This window comes from Nicotiana sylvestris, chromosome 11, assembly GCF_000393655.2.
Source record: "Nicotiana sylvestris chromosome 11, ASM39365v2, whole genome shotgun sequence".
NCBI classification, from domain to species: Eukaryota; Viridiplantae; Streptophyta; class Magnoliopsida; order Solanales; family Solanaceae; genus Nicotiana; species Nicotiana sylvestris.
Genome location: NC_091067.1, coordinates 93275323 through 93296031, shown reverse-complemented (window position 1 = coordinate 93296031; position 20709 = coordinate 93275323). Strand labels below are relative to the sequence as shown.

The 20709-nt window shown below is 38.0% G+C and overlaps 2 protein-coding genes across 3 annotated transcripts; one reads left to right on the top strand and one right to left on the bottom strand.

The window, feature by feature from the left end:
* Positions 1–426: 426 nt before the first annotated feature.
* On the bottom strand, positions 427–10812 carry LOC104231274 (uncharacterized). Of its 2 annotated transcripts, XM_009784241.2 has the most exons (7): positions 10488–10812; positions 9478–10364; positions 4840–4895; positions 4515–4745; positions 1571–1862; positions 1121–1320; positions 427–816 (listed from the first exon to the last, which is right to left on the bottom strand). In XM_009784241.2, the coding sequence occupies exons 1-7, from the start codon at positions 10645–10647 to the stop codon at positions 663–665; spliced, it is 1980 nt and encodes a 659-aa protein (XP_009782543.1). In that variant the 5' UTR covers positions 10648–10812; the 3' UTR covers positions 427–662. The 2 variants fall into 2 exon arrangements, with proteins under 2 accessions (XP_009782543.1, XP_009782542.1); XM_009784240.2 differs by having other exon boundaries at positions 9478–10812.
* Positions 10813–19510: 8698 nt separating this feature from the next.
* LOC138881334 (uncharacterized) lies at positions 19511–20074 on the top strand. Its single transcript, XM_070161551.1, has 2 exons — positions 19511–19735; positions 19907–20074. The coding sequence occupies exons 1-2, from the start codon at positions 19511–19513 to the stop codon at positions 20072–20074; spliced, it is 393 nt and encodes a 130-aa protein (XP_070017652.1).
* Positions 20075–20709: the final 635 nt, after the last annotated feature.

Here is a 20709-nt window from a genome sequence, read left to right as displayed (position 1 = left end):
TTAGGCAGGATATGGCGAGACTTCAAACTTCCAAGGACATGGCACTTGATAGGAATATGTGGAGATCAAGTATTAGGGTTGTAGGTTAGGAGGTAGTCGAGTCTTGTCTTATGTGATGACTTTGTGAGACTAGTTTGGTAGGGAAACTATTTCGCTTTTGCTTTGTATCTTTTTTCTTGATTTCATGTTGTTCCTATTTTTCATATTATTTCATATTATTTCTATGGTGTTACTGATATTGTCTCATTTTGTCTTTTTATCTTCTTGAGCCGAGGGTCTTTCGGAAACAGCCTCTCTACTCCTTCGGGGTAGGGGTAAGGTCTGCGTACACTCTACCCTCCCCAGACCCCATTAGTGGGATTTCACTGGGTCGTCGTCGTCGTATTTGCGAAGGAAATTTCTTCATAAAATTTGAACAATTAGATGAGACGACAAGAGAGAACTAAGACAGGTCCTCTTTTTCGCTCCGTCCAAACCTCTCAATCCATTAACAAGTTTCTGCTATACACAAATTTTAAACTATGATCCTACGAAGAGGGACAATCAACAATACCCTATTTTTGCTAGATATTGAGAGATTAATACTAAAACAAAGAAGTGGGGTTGATAATAAAAAGAAATAAAGTGCTCCCTCGAACTCCCTATAGCAACAACCAGTTTGGTCAAGCATTTAGAGACCAATCAAAACTCTGATAAACAACATTAACAGGGCCACCATCACCCATAAGATGTGTCAAAAGACCTGCTTTAGTTGCATCTAGATAACCTGTAATCCACTTTAGAATTTCCTTTTCCTGTCCAAAATCAGCACTGTACCTGCAAAAGGAATTATGTGGTACATAAGACTTTTGAATTAGTTTGCCAAGCAAAATATCAAGTTACAAAGGTAATAGATGCAAGACTAACATGCAGCGTGGCCAAAAGAAAAGATATACTGTAGTACTGTATATTGGAAAATCAAAGTACCAAAATTTAAAAGGTCATGTATTTTTCGATAAATCTTGGGGTTGAAAAGAAAACTATCAAAAGTAAGGGGGAATAATGGCCATCAGAGAACCAGACAGACCCTCCCCCCATTTTTATCTGGCCAATTAGAGGATTCTGTAGTTAAGAACTTTACCACTTGATCATTCGGTTAAGGTAGACAGTTCTTTTGGCCAAATCCACTTGCATTCCATCATCCCTCTGGAAATACTCTCTTGCAGCATATCTTAGTTCAGACTCCACACTTTGAGGTGCGAAGAATTTTACTGCTGGACTTGATCTTGTTGCATTGCACAGTCCAAAATGGATTAACGGATTAACTTTTGAAAAAGCCATCTGCAAATTGAAAATATATTAATACAAAATATGAAAGATAATGCTGAATTCAAGTTATAGTTGGCAGTCTTTCATAAAATGGTGTGAGCTCCATTCTTAGTTTCTTACTTTCAGAAAAAGAAAATAACAGAACATATAGTATTGAGCAAAATGCTGAAATTTACTCCACGGTGTCTATCACTCCTCGAGTGACTGAAGCAGTTGCAACAGTTCTTAGAGAAAAATAATAAACAGGGGAGGGGTCATTCACCTCCAGACGCTCGTCTCCACTAGGGAAGGGTCTCATCAGCGAAAAAGGAGCCCTTCGGTTGCTTCTAAGTATGCCATCTTTTAGCCCTGATAGGGAATAGGAAAAACCACCTACTATGTACTGGAACTCAGAGAAAAACGCTCTCCTATCAATCATGCCCCCAGGATGACCAACCCTGATCACAGCATGAATGGCCATCGCATTATGCAAGTTCAGAAAGAAGGCTAGCTTCTCATCTGCTGTAAGCGTTAGGATGTTCACCCTGTGGAGATCCTGAACCAAATTTATATATCTGCATTTAAAAGGCAACAGAAAGATCAGATATCATATAAAAGCACCATCTTATGACTTAATATAAAAGGAGCTTGGTTTGTGTTCACTAAGAAATAGACTTTGAAACCTACTAAAGAAAAGGAATGGATTAGCTTTTCTTGGATATATGGAGAAGCGCTAGCTTTCTGGCTCTTAAGGGATGAGTTCTCAAAAGATATTCTGCAAGCTATTATCCACAGGAAGTTGACTATGAATTATGAGTTGATGTCAGCATGATGCGAACCTGGCTAATATATCAAATGGATAAACTCACTTATGACAAGGTTTGAGACTAATATGTTCTATCAGCAGATGATTTCACCTCCACTGACTTCAAACCAGCATGCTTTTCAAAGAATATGGGGTCTTGCTGCTAACATTCTTCTGCCACAATATTCATTATGGAACTATCCTAGGGATGGAGGAGTTGTGGATGTGCGCTAAAATTAAGTATCAAGAAGGGCCTTACATACTATGAGTTCAAAGTTCCAATTTGCAGCATAGGGCCACATGATGCTTTGGGATTTCATTTTTATTTGTCAAAGTAGATCAAGAATCTTTAGTGACTGCAAGTTTCCATTAGGTGCACTGGTCCTTTATCAGGATATTTTTAAAATAAAGCAAGGTGAGCATATACGTAGCTTACTTAAGCTGGCAGGTGCAATCAACAGCTACCATTACATACCATACAAACTCCTGGGAAAGCTTTCAATCCTCTTAAAGAGGGTGGTGCACCAGCTTGAGAGAATTTTTATATGTTTTTTGTGTCTGGACTAGACATGACGCAGAACAAATCCAAGGTTTAATGGGAAGCTACTAGTGAATGGAAGGCTTGGGCATGATAATTTTCAAGATATGGAATGTTGCAATCCATTTTGAGACATCTTTCAGCCCATGATAGCAAGATAGACATACTGTAGATGAAATGAATCTGCACTATACTACTGGGACAAAAGATCTCTGGGAGGCCGAAGTTCCATCTGATTGCCCAATGCCCATGGTGTGGGAGGAAACAATTTGAAGCTAAGGCACATAGGTGTATCTCTGGTAGAATGGGTGCGACTAGAAATTGTTGTTCTACCTCTTTCTGGAATGAACCCCTTTCGCATCCATTGCGACCTGTTTGCTTGAGTTTTACTGATACTGTACTCAGATCTCTTTAGCTATCTGCTGCAGCTAATGTCAGTTATATTACACTTGGCAGTAATATATTCCCTATAAGAGCCTGGCTAGTCGCAGAAACTGCAAGGTTTCTGTCTGCTCTTTCTCAAGCCAAGTGAGCAAAACGTTCTGCAATTCCATATTTTGTATAAAGATATTCATATGGAGCATTGAAGTTAACCTGTTTCTAGAATGCGCTAAAGTTGCAAGTTGAAATATGGCTGCTGGGATCAGCCTTTCTCTGATATTCTACTAAATTTGGTTAGTTAATTAATATGAGAAGTTTTCAGAAGAACGACTAGAAGGTCATCTCCACGTAGGCATATTACAAGTGTCATAAATATGGCCCCTAACTGGAAACAAATGGCAAGATCAAGTGGAGATGCCTCTAAGCTGTTATTTTGGGCACATTATCCTGTAGTGTAATAGTGGATAGCATGTAGCATCCGTTCGTCATTAATAAGTCATCTATATCTCAATGAATTAAAGAAAATCACTTTCCACATATACGAAGGTATACGAAGTCTTAGAGTGATCGTCCCTCTAAACGTTATTTAGCCACGAAAACCCCATATCCTTCATTACTGAAGTGACCAGAACACTTTCTGATCATGTCTTACAACCCTAACTTCTTCTGCGAATACATTTGAAGCTAAACATATTGGAGTAAGACATAGAAGAGCTTCAGCCCCTACTGTATATTTATTTATAATCATTGATTCATCTAAAAACATTTATCCTCATTATAGCGTGCTTGGCACAGAACTTGAGAGATTCATTTTGGAGATTCACAATCTTGAGTAGGAAATAGGGAAGACAGCTTTTGGTGCTTCTTCTGAAAGCCTCAATCTTAAGAAATGAACATCAAAAGGGAACTTTGCTCACTTCGAAAATATTGATTAGAAAAAATATGCACTTTTAAAGAAGCATTTTGATTTCCTATAGGGAATGATGCTACAAACAATCAACTCTTCGTCGAAGTAGCGTTTATTTATCACAAAAACCACTTCCTCCTTTAAAATAGTTTCCCAAAATCTTTGTTTAGGAACTGCATAACAGAGTACTATATAGAGAAGTGAAGCAAAGGACTTGAAGGAGACGGGCATTGGAAAAATTCAATGGGAAGCTCAAAAGTCCTTTTGTCAAAATAGTGGACAACAAGAGTAAAGATGTCCTATATATTCAACCCAAGGATTATATGAAGGGAAAAAGCAATATTTGGCAACCCAGCTGAAATTTTTTCTAGGATTATGAAGAAGAAAAGAAAAGAACAACAAACAAGTATGCATCATCTGCTACATGTTTGCAGATAGAAAAGAGTAAAACCAAAATGGCAAAATGAGATGCAGGCTGAAGTTGCTAGGGTAACTCTTATCAAGGAAATCTAAGATGGAGATTATTAAATTGAACCCACAAGTCAAATAACACAAGTCACTTAACAGTGTCCAAAAAACCAATAAAAAGCAGTTACCTCCGAAATTCTTCGCTGTTGCTGATGCCTACATAATCAAGATGATGCCGATCATCAAAGGCATAAGACTCAAGTAAGGCCGACATTACTTTGCCAAGCCTTTGGCCTAGCACAGCAGCGTCCTTGGGTTCATTGTCATTTGTGGATCCTCGAAAATTATAGCTTTTGGGAATGAAAGGCTCATGTTCAAGGAATCTATAGAAGTGATTTCCATCTTCAAATTCATTTTCTCTGAGAATAGTTAAACATAGTATAAAGAAGTGTTGCCAATAGAATCAAATCTACACTGATGACACCAGTCCTAAAGTCCTTGTAAAGTTCTTACCCGAAGACGTGGTGAATAAAATGCCTTCTCGACAGTTTCTTCCCAATTTCCACAGCCTACGTTAGATATCAAATAGTTATTACTCCAAAATATAGGCGCATGCAATTTCAAATCTTAGTGATTCTTAAAAATCAATGGCTTTCTGTCAGTTGATAAAGTATTGTAAAACACTGGTAGTGTTGAATGCACACTTCTCCATCACTCACGTTATAAGCTTTTAGATTTCATTTGGCATTATGCTTCCTAGTCTCCACATTGCTATACTTAAGCACTATGCTATCAATGAACCTAAAGTAACTTTTATGTTTAAAAAAAAAATTAAATTTGAACCACAAAATGATTGTGCCACTTTTTTTTTTTTACTCATGCTGGCTGGATTAGTGTTGTGCACACAAAGATGCTAAAACTCTAGAATCAGTTCCGCTAACAATCAGAAATCCAGACTAATCCAATTGTTCACCAGAAAGTTAATCTACTGGAAGATCATGGAGGGACGATTGAACTTGAAGCAGAAAATAAGTGAGCACAAAGAAATGTCAAAAATGTCCATTCATCTTTATAAAATATTGATAGTACTCAAACTAACTTGCGCACACCTCGATTAAACTACCGACCTAACAGAAAGTTACTCTACTGAAGATCGTGGAGAGATGATTGAACTAGAAGCAGAAAACAAGTGAGTAAAAAGAAATGTCATAAGAAAAATGTCCATTGAATTTTTTAATAATGATCGAATTATGGACTAACTTGCACACACCGACTATACCACCATGCTACCTCTAGGCATAGTTAAATGGGAATAAAAGTGTACAGAACAGAGTACATGGATCGAACTTTCTGGATTCAGTCTTGCTTCACTGAAGTGGAGCTCCACTATTCAACAAAGAGAAAGGAAGATGCGCTAATTCGGTTAGAGGACAGACACATAACCTAATATTTTCTTTATACCTCTAATAGGATTTGAAATTGTAGTCTTCTATGATTCAGTACCTTTCGGCTATACTCTTGGGAGGTACAAGATTGTACACCACCTCCTCGCCTAGACAAATGAGAAAAAATAACCTAACAATTTTTTGCACCAAATTGGACTTGAACACTAATTTCCTATGAAGTATGATTTATTTATTCTATCTTGGTTATTAATCGTTAAGCCATGCTTGCCGAAAATATTTTAACGGAAGTTTTCTGGCAACCAAGAGTGTCCATTCATTTAAGCTGCTGAGAACTAAAAAGTTTGAGACTATAGTATTACGTACCCCATGTTTTCGAAACTTAAAACTCTTTTTTGTTATCCTATGTTCCGAAACAAGGAAAGAAAATTGAAAGGAACGGAAAGTTTGTCACTTTTTCTAGCGAAAAAAGGAAAGAAAAGGAAAGGACGAACAACATTATCTACTCGGACATCTCGAGGCGAAACCAGGATTCAAATTTTACGGAAAAGGTCCAAAAATATCCCTAAACTATGGTATATAGCTCACTTTTGTCCTCCGTTAGTAAACTGGGCCAAAAATATCCTTCCCTTTAGCACAATGAGCTACTAATGTCCTTCAACCTAACAGCCCTCCACACAAGCCATTTTAATCCTACATGGCATCCATGTAGCTATGACATGACAGCCACATAAGCGGGCAGCCTTCTAAACCTGCTCCGAAACTCATTTCCGATGATGGCCTGAAACTCAACCTTTGGAGCTGGTGTTTTTGCGCGAGAAAGGGATGTTATTTTCTTCGCGTTTTTGGGTGGTTTTAACTTTTAAGTGAGGTTTTACGGTTGGTTTCTGGTAGTTCTGGAATGAGGTTGAACAACATTTTTTAGCTTCCATTTCGGGTCATTTTGTGGTGTTTTTGGTGCTTTAATGGTGCTGATTTCGCAGCTTGTTTTGCTACGTTTTTGGGGGTGTTCCGTGCCTGTTTCGCTGCTGAATTTGGTGATGTTTTGTGACTGAAGTTTGCTACGTTTTCACCGGAGTTTTTAGAGCTGAAAGTGCACAAATTCATGGCTGAAACGGGCTGGAGGTGAGTAGCTTTTTGGAGGACAAAATGGTGGCTTTCATGGCTGGTTTTTTCAACAGCAACACAGCTGTTTCGACGGCTATTTTGGGATCGTTTTTGGACAGAGAAAAGGGCTGCTTTGGCGGTGAAAATGGAGGCGCTAAAGTGAGGAAAATGGTGGTTCAAAGTTGCATTTTCATGGCTGAAAAATGGGATAAGTTGTTTTCATGGCTGAAAAATGGTGCTTCAAAGTTGCCGAGCTGTTTCGACGGCTGCTTTGGAGCAAAAATTTTGAAGGGAAATTGGGTCTAGGAAGAAATTGGGTTTTTGTTATGAAATGGAGTTTGGAGGTGGGGTTACTGCCAGATCTTTCTTTGGAAATGGGTTTCGAAGCGGGCTTAGAAGGTTACCCGCTTATGTGGCTGCCATGTCACAGTTACGTGGATGCCATGTAGGATTAAAATGGCTTGTGTGGAGGGCTGTTAGGTTGAAGGACATTAGTGGCCCGTTGTGCTAATAGGGAGGATATTTTTGGCCCAGTTTACTAACGGAAGACAAAAATGAGCTATATACCATAGTTTAGGGATATTTTTGGACTTTTTCTGCAAATTTTATGGGTTCAACTTTTAAGGGTTTAGTATTAAACCCATTATATGTTTAAAAGTTATGGGTTCATATCTACTAATTTACAATTTTAACGAATTTTTGCATATAAATTTTTACTCCACATCGAAAGTTATGGGTTCAATTGAATCCGTCATTTACGTACTACAGTGCCCCCGAGTGAATAGATTGAAAGTGAATAAAAGAACATATTTTACAATATTAATGTTAACATCGTCCTCACTTTGCTCTTATACCAAACAAAAGTTGTATATTAAGGAAAAGACTAAATCACGCATCTAGGATTATGACGAGGCAAATAAATGGCAACGCTTAAGGTGTCTACTTTCCAAATAACTTGTCAAATTAACCCCAGAAACATGCTAATGACTTCATCAATTGATTGAATACAATAAATTCCAAGTCAATTGATTGCACTGATTTCAAAAGCGTGTGGGTATATTCATTACCAGGCCAGCACGACAACGACGGGACCACGGAATAACGGACCTTTTTTCAAGTCCTACGTGAGCCCAAGGTAGACGTGTGTTTCGGCAGAAACCGCGCCTGACTTTTATTATTTTGACTGTCATCAAAGCGGTATCGGCAAAGACTACTTTAACTTCAGGAGTTAAATCACTATGACCTATCTGCTTTAAACTCATTGCATTTTTTTTAGAACTCATTTCATTCTACTCCTTGTTATGACTTGATGAAAAAAACATGGTATTAAATTAACATGGTCTTAGTTTAAATAAGGGTTAATTTATTTATGAAATTAGTGAAAGTGAATCACTTCAAACACATATATCGTATTCAAATTTTTTTTAAAAACTGGGTGTTATATGAATTGGAGTATAGAACTCTTTGAAAGAAGAAAGAGATTCTTAAGAGAAAATAAGGGAATTTCTAAAAATCAAATTCACATTTACATTTAATTTATTTAATAAATTACTCATCTGTCGCGAATTGATTGACACTTTGTTGTATTAATTATTCTTTGAGTCAAATTGTTCCGCGCTACTGCAGTACAACAATTCAGAGGAGGCAAACTATTTGTCTATGCCTATAATTTCTCAAAATTATTTTTTATTATTTTTAGTTATAAAAATTGTGATTTGTACTACTTTTAATATAGTTACCAAAATTTAGATTATTCTAAAAAGTAAGAAATTAAAGTCCCAATCTACATAGAAATTAGATGAGTTGACCTTATCCCGAATCATGTTACTATTCTTTTTGAGAAACAGTACTTTTAAGGTGGATATAAATTTACATTAATATCTGCACAGGATAGGTTCCCCTCATTTCTTCAATCCTAATTTTATGAACGTTTTTCTTGTTCCTTTTCATTATTTTGTTATTCATCCAATTTATACTTTATGCCAAATTAGTTCCGCAATCCTTCTTGGAATAAATCTAATCAATTAAAAAATCCACATTTCAAAAGCATGCATAAATTAAATAAGATCAAACGAATTAGTTGAACATTATGTAGAATTAATGTTAACATAGCACATACAATATTAAGCATGAGGTTATTCGTATATTCAAGTCCTAAATCCGGTAAATGCATTGTAAGCACCAACCTGCAATCATTACCCCTAGTAGCACCAAACGATTTACCCCACCCCCACCCCAACCCCGAAAAAAAAGAATAGAAGTTCAACCGTCATTCAGCTGCCACTGTCGTTATTATTTAAGTTGCCCCCGAAGCTTAAATCGTAAACGGACCAAAAATTGATCGTGTATTTAAAATTATTACTCTACATGTCATGGGCAAATTAGAATTGGAATTATCACATTTTAATGTTAAATAGAATTTGATTTAGTTAATTCCTTTCCAAAATAAAATCTAAACATTCATGACATTACCAGTTAATTTTCTTCATATAAAATGGTGAAAGAGTAATATTTGAAACAGTAATGAAAGTTTAATCAAATCGAGAAACAAAATGTACCACAGGTTATAGAATATAAGAAAATTAAGACAAATTCAAAGTAAAGTAAAATAGAAGATGGAAATGGTTTGAAAGGAGCGTACCTTTCTTCTGCCGCAGTCCAAGTGGTGGATCAGAACCTCCACAAGCTCGCCACCGGAGAAGCAGTTCTTTACTAATTTCAACCTCATGATTCTGTCCTGTATTGGAAGCCTTTGCCTCAATATTCTCACTATCTCTACCATCTCGTCGTTCCGCTCCTCTTCCTCATGATCGTCGAACCCGTAAACCGGTGGCGCCGGTGCATCCTCCGGGCATTTTCCGGCCAACATGTCCTCCAACTTCTTCTCCAACATCCCGCTATTCCGTAGCGAATTCAACGCCACCAATCCACCTAACAACTTCTCGTTCAGAAATATCTGCGGCACCGTTGCACTTCCGGTCCTTTCGATTAATTCCTTTTCTCTCTCACGATACACGTCGACGTTAATTTCCACGTAGTTGAGATTTTCCTTGCGCAGAAACGACCTTACGGCGGTGCAGTCCCTGCAATTGGATCTCGAGAAGAAACTCACTCTTCCTAACAGCTTCGTCTTCCCTTGTTGTTGTTGTTGTTCTGCCGGAGGTTTTAAGTTCACGATCACTTTTAGTCCGGAGAGATTGAACTCCGTCACGGGCGATTCCGATTTCGGTACTTTCTCGTCGTCGAGGGATTCCCTCATCGACGACAACCGCTTCGTGATTGCCGAGGATAAGCTGTTGCTCTTCTCGCGGAAGAATTTGCCGATCGCCGGCATGTCGAAGTTCTCCGGCATGGACTTAGAACGATTCAGGTCACGTGGAGAGACGATAACCGCTATTCCAGGTGGTGCCTCCGGCTGCGGCAGCAAGTTATGTGGCTGGATTACACTTAATACGTTGCCGTTTTCTTTAACTGAATCGTTTTCGTCGTAAGAGACAGCTGAATTTATGTCTTGCGGTCCTCCGTGCGCTGCGTGATTAGCGGAATTCAAAATATTTTCTGTTAGAGTATTAACGGGATTTGAAATCACTGTCACATGACCTTTTGAAACGTCTATAGAAACAGAATCATTGGACTTTCCATTTTCATTACCATTTTCGTCGGAAATAATATCTTCTTTTGCTGGTGTGTAATCCTCATCAACCGGGGTAACGACGTCGTTCTGCGTTGGAGTAGGATCAAGGTTTTTGAAATGCTGCGTAGCTTCCTCTATCTTGGATAAATTCATATCCATTTTCTCCAGTAAAGGCATGGGTTAATGGATAGCGTTAGGAAGTGATGAGAGAGAGAAGAGGTTTTGAGATGGCAATTCTTAAAACGTGAAGAGGTGGAGAGAGCGGAGATAGCTGGGGCAGTTAAGTTGAGAGGAGCCAAGGAGGGGATACTATCTATAGACCAAGTGAAGTTTACTATTCCACTAAGAAATGGACGATTCAAGACTAAATAGACTGAATCGGAAGAAGTCAAAGAAGATTAATTACCATTAAGGGGTGATGGGATAGATGATGGGATCGTGAGAATGAAATTTTTTCACCAAGGTAGTGTTTCCCTTTTAATGAGTCATACGCACAGTAAATTCGTAGAGTTTAAAATAACTGTTGGAACTTATGATTTTAAACATTTATGATATAAATTTGACTGATTATAAAATCAGATCATTAGTATTGAAATGAAATGTCCCTTCGGGAATATCCGTTGCATAAAATATAACATGCTAATGAAAATGAACATTGGCCAACTCAATCCCAAGTTAGCTTCAGGGGCGGCTCAACCATATGCGAAGCTTAATATGAGGCCTAAATTTTTAAAAGAAAGTTATAAGAAATATTTTTATTTAAAGTATATTCTTCTAAATTTTTGAGATATAAAGTTGTTAATAATCTTTTTTACAATCAATTTTCTGTTATAATTCCTTTTCAATTGATAATATAGCCAATTCATTTAATTTTTCTTGAGATATTTTTTTTATCTTAGATAGGATTTTATAGAGAAATAGAAGTATAGAACTATTGGAAGCTTAAAAGTATTGTTGAACACTTAAACTCATGAAATATTGGAGAAAGAAGGTGAATAGTGAAATCTTAGAGAAACAAGGTGAGTAAAAATATAAAAGAGAAAGACAGAAAATATGTATGGGTTTCTGAAATATAAAGAGATTGAGAAAAAGAAAGATTGACCTGGATAAATTAAGGATGAGAGAGTAAAATTTTTGATGAAGTAAGAAGTAGAAAATTGAAACCTTAGAAAAATTATTTATTTACCTATTTTTAAGCCAAGTCAAATTATTACTTTATTTATATATCTAAAAAGTTTTTTTTAACATATTAAAAACTCTACTTTTGTATTGAAAGTATTAATATTATTTTTTAAATACCTATGAACCTATTATTTTTAAAAAATGGGGCTCCCCAAATTTGGGGGCCTACGACAAATGCCTTACTACATATAACATTGGAGCCGGCACTGGTTAGATCAAAATGTGATGATTGTCGAAGATCATATAAAGAGGCAATTGTCTCTCACCCAACCAATGTGTGACTAATGAATAACCCCTCCCCCGTACGCCTAGGCCCGACAATTAGAGCATGGAGAAGATAATATGGGAATCCAATATTAGGTAAAACGATAATTGATGGGTCTAACTCTAATACCATACTTAAGAGTATATAAACATGACACCAAATTCAACCCAAAACTAGCTCAAGGGTAATTTTTTTTTTGGTTAAAAGGGATATAGTATTTATATGCTAGTTAACAAAATAAACTACATTAGGGGCATTGCTGGAGTATCAGAGAACCCCCATAGTTGTAATGTTATGCACGATAGTGTTTAAGTTACAACCCACAACAGATCTAACTAGTTCAGTTCCTAGGATGTCTGCCCATAATACATCATTGACAAACATCGAAGGAACTGGTAAGATCATAGATTTGTTCAAAAATATTTCCTTTGTTGCTTCCTTGGTGTGATGACCCAAGAAGGTCATCACTTGTGTTTAAAACGAATTCTGCATTCCGAGGCTTTAAAATCTCTTTTAGCATCACCTCGATTTGCATGCCAGTCCGGGCGCGTAGCCGGAAAGCTTATATATGAAAAACTGTGAAAAATGATAAATTTTGACTATAAAATAAATTAATTTGACTTCGGTCAACGTTTTGGATAAACGGACCCAGACCCGTGATTTGACGGTCCCGGAAGTTCCGTAAGAAAATATGGGACTTGGGCGTATACCCGGAATCGAATTCCGAGGTTCCAAGCCCGAGAAATGAATTTTTAAAGAAAATTATTTTCCGAAATTGTTTAAAGGATTTGAAAATGAATTTTGATTAGAACATGTTGGTATCGGGCTCGTATTTTAATTCCGGCGCCCAGTACATGTCTTATATGTGATTTAAGATAATTATGTGAAGTTTGGTAAGAAACGAAATCCGTTTGACGTGATTCGGACCTTAAATGCAAAATTTGATGTTTTAAGAAGTTTTGAAATATTTCATTGATTTTGAGGTTTAATTTGTTGTTTAAGGGGTTAATTTGGCGATTTGATCGCACGGATAAGTTCATATGATGTTTTTGAGTTAGTACGTATGTTTGGTTTGGAGCCTCGAGTCGCGTGTGTTTCGGAAGGTTTTTAAACTCATAAAAGTTGCAGGTTTTTGATGTTCAGTGCCGAGGGATTTTTCTCTTTGTGTTCGCGTGGGCACACTCGCGAACTCGTAAGGCAAATCTCCCAGGTGCTAAATTTCTTCTTCGCGAACGCAAAGCTGGTGACGCGAACGCGAGGCTAAGGGGCGATACCCTTCGCGAACGCGACCCAGCACACGCGAATGCGATGGCTTATGAGCCTGGGCAGGGGGAGGGGTATTATACCTACCCGAACGTGACTGCCTGGACGCGGACGCGAGGGCTCAAGGAGTTAGTGCTCCGCGATCACGAGCCCACTTACGCGAATGCGAAGGTCTCTCTGGCCTAACTCATCGTGAACGCGATGAACCTATCGCGAACGCGAAGACCAAATTCGCCCAGTTATTTTAAGTTCCTGTAAAGCCCCAGAAAATTTTGCTTAGTAATTTAAGATTTGGTGGTGCCAAGGTAGGCCAAATATTTTATCTTGCGTGAAAATGAGGATTAAGGAGATTATGGATATCAATTGGATATGTTAATAAGTGTATAAGTCATAGTAGAAGTGAATTGGGGTCTAAGGAGAGACCTAAGTCTAAGCCAAGTTGGAAAATTTCATAAGAGACAAAAGTTGCAAATGAGTGCGCACAAGACCTCACTTTGGATAATCATTTATACAAGGATTTGTGTGATGCACAACCTATCAAATAAAAGGTCTTTGAGTCTAGTTTCCAACGCTTCAAACTGTTCGTCATTCGGACACTCCTACAAAAAGTTATGACCAAATTATCATGCGGCGCGGTTGTGTAAATTATCAGAGCACCTCCAGTTTCGTTTCTAAACACATTTTTCATTACCACGCCGCCCCATGCGGCGCGGCTGTGCAAAAATCGGGGTTTTTGTTATAAAACGACCTCATTTCGTCAAATAGATTCAAGGGACCATTTCTTGAGCAAAAATCAAATATTTTTAGAGTGAGAGAGTGCCCTAGAGTGAGAAAGTATCCCTCATCAATTCTTCTACAACTCTTGCTCAAATCTTAAAGGATTAACAAGGAAAACCACACTAGGCCTTCATCCTTGAGGTAAGATTCTATACCCTAACCTTTAATTTCGAATCTAGCTAAAGATAGGTAATTATAAAGAATGTTTGTGGGTATTGGAGTTGTTATCTTGCTTGCATGTGTTGTCAAAGGTTGTAGAAACATTGTTGAGCTATAGATGGTAAAGTATGGGTTGTGGGTTGATGAAATCCTCTATAAAAGGACCATAAAGATTTAACGCACATATGGTGTTTGATAAAATGCTCGAATAAGCTAGGATTATGAATATCTTCCTAATTTGTGTTCAATTTTGTTATGTCTCGAAGTAGATTGACATTGCTAGAATTTCTGGAACGTTGTAGTAACTTAAGGAAAAGCTCTTTGAGGTATGTATGGCTAACTTTAACTCTTGTAGAATCCCCTTGTTGTGACGAGCATACGGTATGTGTACCTTGTATGAAAATATGTGTATTGATTGTCTTAGTTGATTTCCACACCACCGTGTTATATGTGATTGTGAAAAGTGATTTTATGTGCCTACCTTATTATGTGCTGATCTTGTAAATGCTTGAGGATGACGATATGGGAGTTTGTGTTAACGAATGAAAGAACGTTAATGTGTCCAAATGTGGGAATGTGTATAATGGCTAAAACCTTGCGTGGTAAGTAATGAAAGATGGTATTGTGAAATGACGTAAATGAGTCGAACGACAACACCTTGTACATGAATTACTGCTTGGTGACATCTATGGTGTCTGGGGCCCAAATGTATGAATTGTTGATATGAACTTGTGCTTCCTTAAAATGATGATTCTTGTGATTAATATGCTTTGAACGTTGTTGGTTAAGTCTCGCGATATAATGGTGTAAGTAAATGGCAACAAACCAAGTGTGTGTGTGTGAATGTGTTCATATGGTAAGAACTGTATAACAAATGATGGAAAGAAATCGTAATTGATGCAATTGAAACAACTATGGTAATATCATACGTGACTTGTCGCGAGCAATTATCGTTGTGACTCAAATTGTATATGGGCTGTTGCATATGATGGAAATGGTATTGATGTTATGAAAATTCTTTGTGAATTATTGTTGTTGTCGTGTGAAATTTGATTGTCCGGTGGGATCGGGTTGCGCGCCTCAACACGAAGTTATAAGGTGTGGGTTGTGGTGATAAGGGTGGCCGAGGTAATAAGGGTGGCCTAGGTAATAAGAGTGGAAAAGTGATCGAAATCACTATTGAAATGAAAATATGTGAAAGTTGTGAAACCATTGATGTGATGAAATAATGTTGAAAGGGGAAAAGGAGAGATTGTGTAACTTGTTTGGCTTTGGTTGTTCCTTTCATGTGCATTGGATTGTTGATTCTATTACTGTTTGTTACATGTGTATTTCTTGATTTTACTTGGGTTAAAGTTTGTTCATACATACCAGTACAATTCAAATGTACTGATGTCCCTTTTTCCGGGGGCGCTACATTCGTGTTATGATTGTAGGTGATTTTATAGCAGGTACTCCAGTCCACCAACAGTAGCACTCCTTCACTTTTCGTCAGCTGTATTGGTGAGCCCCTTTTTCCTCTCGGGGCCTTATGTGGCTCATGCCGCTTTTCCTCCCGGAAATCTTATTTTGGTATTTGCATAAGGTATAGCCGGAGCCTTGTTACCGGCAAGTATTGTAACACTCTTTTGTATCCCTAGAGGCTCCGTAGACAGTAAATGTGGGTTATGTACTTATGTATTTTGTATTTGGGCAATGTAACTTGTAAACCACGCTAAGTAACTATGTATATTATGTAAATCTCGTAAGAATGTGTTTAAATCATAAATGGCTATTTCACTTGGTTATCGGATAATGAAAATGCGGGGTAACATGTGGGATAGGAAAGGCACCTAGGTCCTCTTGACTGGGGCTACCCGGTCGAGTGTCTGTCGCGCCCATTGGTTTTGGGACGTGACAAACTTGGTATCAGAGCCTAAGGTTTTAAAGTGTCCTAGGATGTCTCGGAGCCGTGTCTAGTAGAGTCCTTCTTATTGGTGTGTTGTCGACCACATCTATAAGTTGGAGGCTACATGGACATTTAGGAATGTTACCCTTCTTCAACACTCCAGATCGTGCGATAAAGCTTTACTATAAGATTGTCTTATAACTCGTGCGTTGAGATTCAAGATAAGTTTAGACGCTCTTTCATCTATTTCAAGTAATGTTGTCATACAGAATGACCAGTGGGCAAAGGCCTGAATATTAAGGAGTTGGCATATGTGTTATGTTGAACGAATGGTACAAATATATGAGGTACGTACATAGTACCAGAAGCATACTTTATTCGAGAAAGTGTTAAAAATGATTGTAACCTCCAACGAAACATTGAATTGATAAGTGCTATATAAGCTTGAATAGCACATGTGGGTAGTGTGAGAAGTATGTGAATGATCCTAAGGTGTGAAAGAAAAATGGTTATATAAGCACATGATATATGAGAGACATGACCAGGAGATTGATGATGAGAGTGCAAGTCTCTCCTAGGAGACAAGAAGTTATGAAATGAGAGTCAATTGAACCCATAATGAGAAGACCCTTATGCTACGAATGTTATAAGAACCCCATAAGTGTATGAAGTTTTGTTACACTCCTAAAGGATATTGGTATGAGGAATTGGAATCCCAAGCCCGTGTGGCTAAATAAGAGCAAAGGACTTATGAGGTTAATACCATTGTGACTTAAATCTCCCTAATACTCGAACATGTATGTGAGGGATAGAGAAATGAAACATATGTCCATGAAGTTGCTAAATTCAAGACTTGTGTCAAAATCTGGGACATTCACCCTAAGTGGGGGAGGAAGGGCCATAGCAAGGCCACTTAAATACAATAAAACAAGAGTAAGACCATGTAGCTTTGATGTTTGAATATTTTTGTTGAAGATAGGCATAGTCTAGAAAAGTGATAATGGATAATGTGATTATCTGAAAGGATATGCTAATGATAGACCACTAGTACCTCCAAAAAGGTGGAAGGTTAAGGAAGGTAAATTCTTCATACATGGCAATATGAATGATAGGGTCAACGATCCTAGAAACTAAGAGTAGGTTTGTAAAGGGATTTTATACTTGTTAGAGGGCTTGGGACAATGCATCCCAAGGAAGTACTATAGATCAAAGGTTAAAGTTTTGCGAGTTTTTAGAATGGGTTAATTATGGAATTGCGATTCCACTAAAGTTCCAAGACGTTAAGAAAGGTGGAACGAGTGGGAGAAATAAATGTGATGCTATAATAACCCAAGAGAGTATTTGGGCTTGATGGAAACCTTACAAGCAAATTAGTGTTAAGTGATATGTGGATGAACACACTTTCCCACGAATATCCTAACAAGAATTAAGAGGTGAGCGGGTTAAAAAAATTAAGGAAAAAGACCACGTAACATGTGGAAGAGTGCATGGCTATTCACTAGCTAGGAATAATGAGGCGAGAAGAAATAAGAAGAAAATATATAAATTGAGATGTCCATGGTTATCGCAAAACAGTTCATATCAGAATGGTGAACTCGCCTGGAGCACAAGTCTTAATAGAAGGTATAAAGGACTAACCGTAATGCTATCGACTTGGGTGACACTGAATGGTAACTAAAGGAGCTAGAGATAGTTCATGTCTACATATAATGGAAAGTAAGACTACTGGTGGTGAAGTTGCAATATGATAAACTCATTAAACTAGGCACAATGATATTACAAGTTCACGGGAGGTAGACAAGTGTGTGGCAAAATAAGGCTATCAATTATGCACTATGAGCAAAATAGAATGGGAATGAATATTCCATTTAGAAAGAAAAGATGGTACCAATATATTGTTCGGGCCAGTGGCGCTTTCTGAATTGAATATGTACGAAGGGTGTTGATATGCGTTTTGGGTGGTGTTGAACAGTAAAGAGAGATCACGAGAATGTTTACAAGGGAAAGTGGAGTAGTTTCTTAAATCCTATAAGGCACAAAAGGAGAAAAGAGGTTGACCAGGAAAGGTCTGAGCACAATGTTACATTACACTTGATGCAATGTCGTGCATGTTAATGATATTAAGGTGTGTGCGCAGGCTAGGAGATGTTATTCCTTTGAAATAGAAGGTTCTATAAGAAAAATCATCTAGTAATGTCTTTTGTTGAGAATTTGGAAGAGCAAGTTGCAAGAGAAATGTGATATAGATGGTTCACTATTGATGGAACATGGCTAGGTGATCACTTATGCCTCTAGGCAACCCAAGAATCATGGAAAGAACTATCCGTCACATGGTTTAGAACTTGCGGCGGTAGTTTTTGTATAAATATTTGGCGACATTATATGTATAGGGTCCACGTTGATGTATTTATGAACCACAAGAGCCTTCAATATATTTTTAAACAAAAGGAGTTGAATCTGAGACATAGAGGATGGCTCGGGCTACTCAAGGACTATGATATTGAGATTCTCTATCACCCGGGAAAGGCCAATGTTGTGGCGGATGCTCTTAGACGGAAATCTATAGGTAGTTAGCTTACTTGGAGATATATCAAAGGTCGTTGGCCAGGGAGGTTCACCAGTTGGCTAGTCTAGGAGTTCGTCTTGCGGACTCTAATGAAGGGAGAGTAATTGTGTAGAATAAGGCTGAATCGTCGCTTGTAGCGGAGGTCAAAGGAAAGCAATACAACGATCCATTGTTGGTACAGATGAAGGAGGGAATTCGTAAACACAATATCACATCTTTTCTTTTGGCATTGATGATGGTACCCTAGGGTACCAAGAGCGCCTATGTGTTCTAGATATTGATAGTCTTCGGTAAAGGATTTTGGCAAAAACTCACACTTCTAGATATTCCGTACACCCAGGTTCTACTAAAATGTATCATGATCTCAAAGACATTTATTGGTGGAATAACATGAAAAGAGATGTGGCAGACTTTGTGGAAAAAATATCCAAACTGTCAGCAAGTGAAGGCTGAACATCAAAGGCCTAGAGGATTGTTACAAAGCATAGAAATTCTAACATGGAAATGAGAAATGATTAATATGGATTTTGTGGTAGGATTACCTCGCACTATGCACAAGTTTGACTCAATTTGGGTGATTGTGGACAGACTCACGAAATCAGCGCACTTCTTGCCAGTCAAGTCCACTGATACTGCAGAACAGTATGCTCAGTTGAACATCAAGGAAGTAGTCAGACTTCACGGCACTCCAGTTTCTATTATCTCGGATTGAGGGTCTCAATTCATAGCAAACTTTCGGACCAAATTTCAGCAAGGTTTGGGTACTCAAGTAAATCTCAGTACGGCCTTCCTTCCGTAGACTGACGGTCTAGCAGAGCGAACTATTCAGGCGCTTGAAGATATGTTGCAAGCTTGTGTTCTATCTTTCAAAGGTAGTTGGGATGACTATTTGCCGCTTGTTGAGTTTGCTTACAATAACAGCTTTCACGCTAGTATTTAGATGGCCCCATTTGAGGCATTGTATGGAAGGAGGTGTAGATCTCCGATTGGGTGGTTCAGGGTTGGTAAAGCAGAACTGTTAGGGCCAGATCTTGTGCATCATGATATGGAAAAAGTTAAAGTCATTCAGGAGAGGATGAAAATTGGTCAGAGTCATCAGAAATCTTACGCAGACGTGCATCGAAGAGAATTGGAATTCCAAGTAGATGATTGGGTGTTCTTGAAAGTATCTCCCATGAAGGGAGTCATACGATTTGGGAAGAAAGGGAAGTTAAGTCCGAGGTATGTCGGACCATATAAAATCATTCAGAGGATCGGTCAGGTGGAATACAAGCTCGAGCTGCCACCCGAGATGTCATTGGTACATCTGGTCTTCCATGTGTCTATGTTGAAGAAGGTAGTGGGATATCCGTCCGTTATTGTGCCAATTGAAGCTATTGAGGTTAATGAAGAACTATCTTATGAAGAAATTCCAGTTGTCATTCTTGATAGGAAAGTCCGGAAATTGAGAACTAAGGAAATTGCCTCTGTAAAAGTGTTATGGCGGAAACAACAGGTTGAGTAAGCCACTTGGGAAACCGAGGAAGAAATGAGAAAGAAGTACCCACATTTGTTTGGATAGTTATGTAATAGCTTTCATGCATTTGGTTCCTGTAAACTTTTATCTTTTAATTTGATCTATGTTAAACTATTCCATTTTGACTATGTATGTTGCCTATGCGACCATGGTTGGTGTTGTACAAGTTATGTTATGTCTATGAAACATGTATATGCTGTTAGGATATGTATCTGGGGTCCTCTGACAAGTGGATAGGTCTAGTTACAAGGAAACTCTAACGAAATTTTCGGAAATTTAAGGAGTTAGCCAAATTCGGGGATGATGATATATTTCATAATGTGAAAAAGCAGAAGCTACATAAGGATGTCTAATGAATGAAACTTGATCCTCATTCGAGGACGAATGATCTTAAGCTGAGGAGAATGTAAAGCCCCAGAAAATTTTGCTTAGTAATTTAAGATTTCATGGTGCCAAGGTAGGCCAAATATTTTATCTTGCGTGCAAATGAGGATTAAGGAGATTATGGATATCAATTGGATATGTTAATAAGTGTATAAGTCATAGTATAAGTGAATTGGGGTCTAAGGAGAGGCCTAAGTCTAAGCCAAGTTGGAAAATTTCATAAGAGACGAAAGTTGCAA

What these genes read in the sequence shown, in the direction of transcription:
- LOC104231274 (XM_009784240.2), bottom strand. Translation starts at nt 10,647, where the DNA reads ATGCCTTTACTGGAGAAAATGGATATGAATTTATCCAAGATAGAGGAA. An exon ending in TTTATTCACCACGTCTTCGG is followed by an intron (nt 4,746 to 4,839) that starts GTAAGAACTTTA and finishes AACTATTCTCAG; the next exon opens with AGAAAATGAATTTGAAGATG. An exon ending in GTGGAGACGAGCGTCTGGAG is followed by an intron (nt 1,321 to 1,570) that starts GTGAATGACCCC and finishes TTCAATTTGCAG; the next exon opens with ATGGCTTTTTCAAAAGTTAA.
- LOC138881334 (XM_070161551.1), top strand. Translation starts at nt 19,511, where the DNA reads ATGGCCCCATTTGAGGCATTGTATGGAAGGAGGTGTAGATCTCCGATT. An exon ending in ATGATTGGGTGTTCTTGAAA is followed by an intron (nt 19,736 to 19,906) that starts GTATCTCCCATG and finishes ATGTTGAAGAAG; the next exon opens with GTAGTGGGATATCCGTCCGT.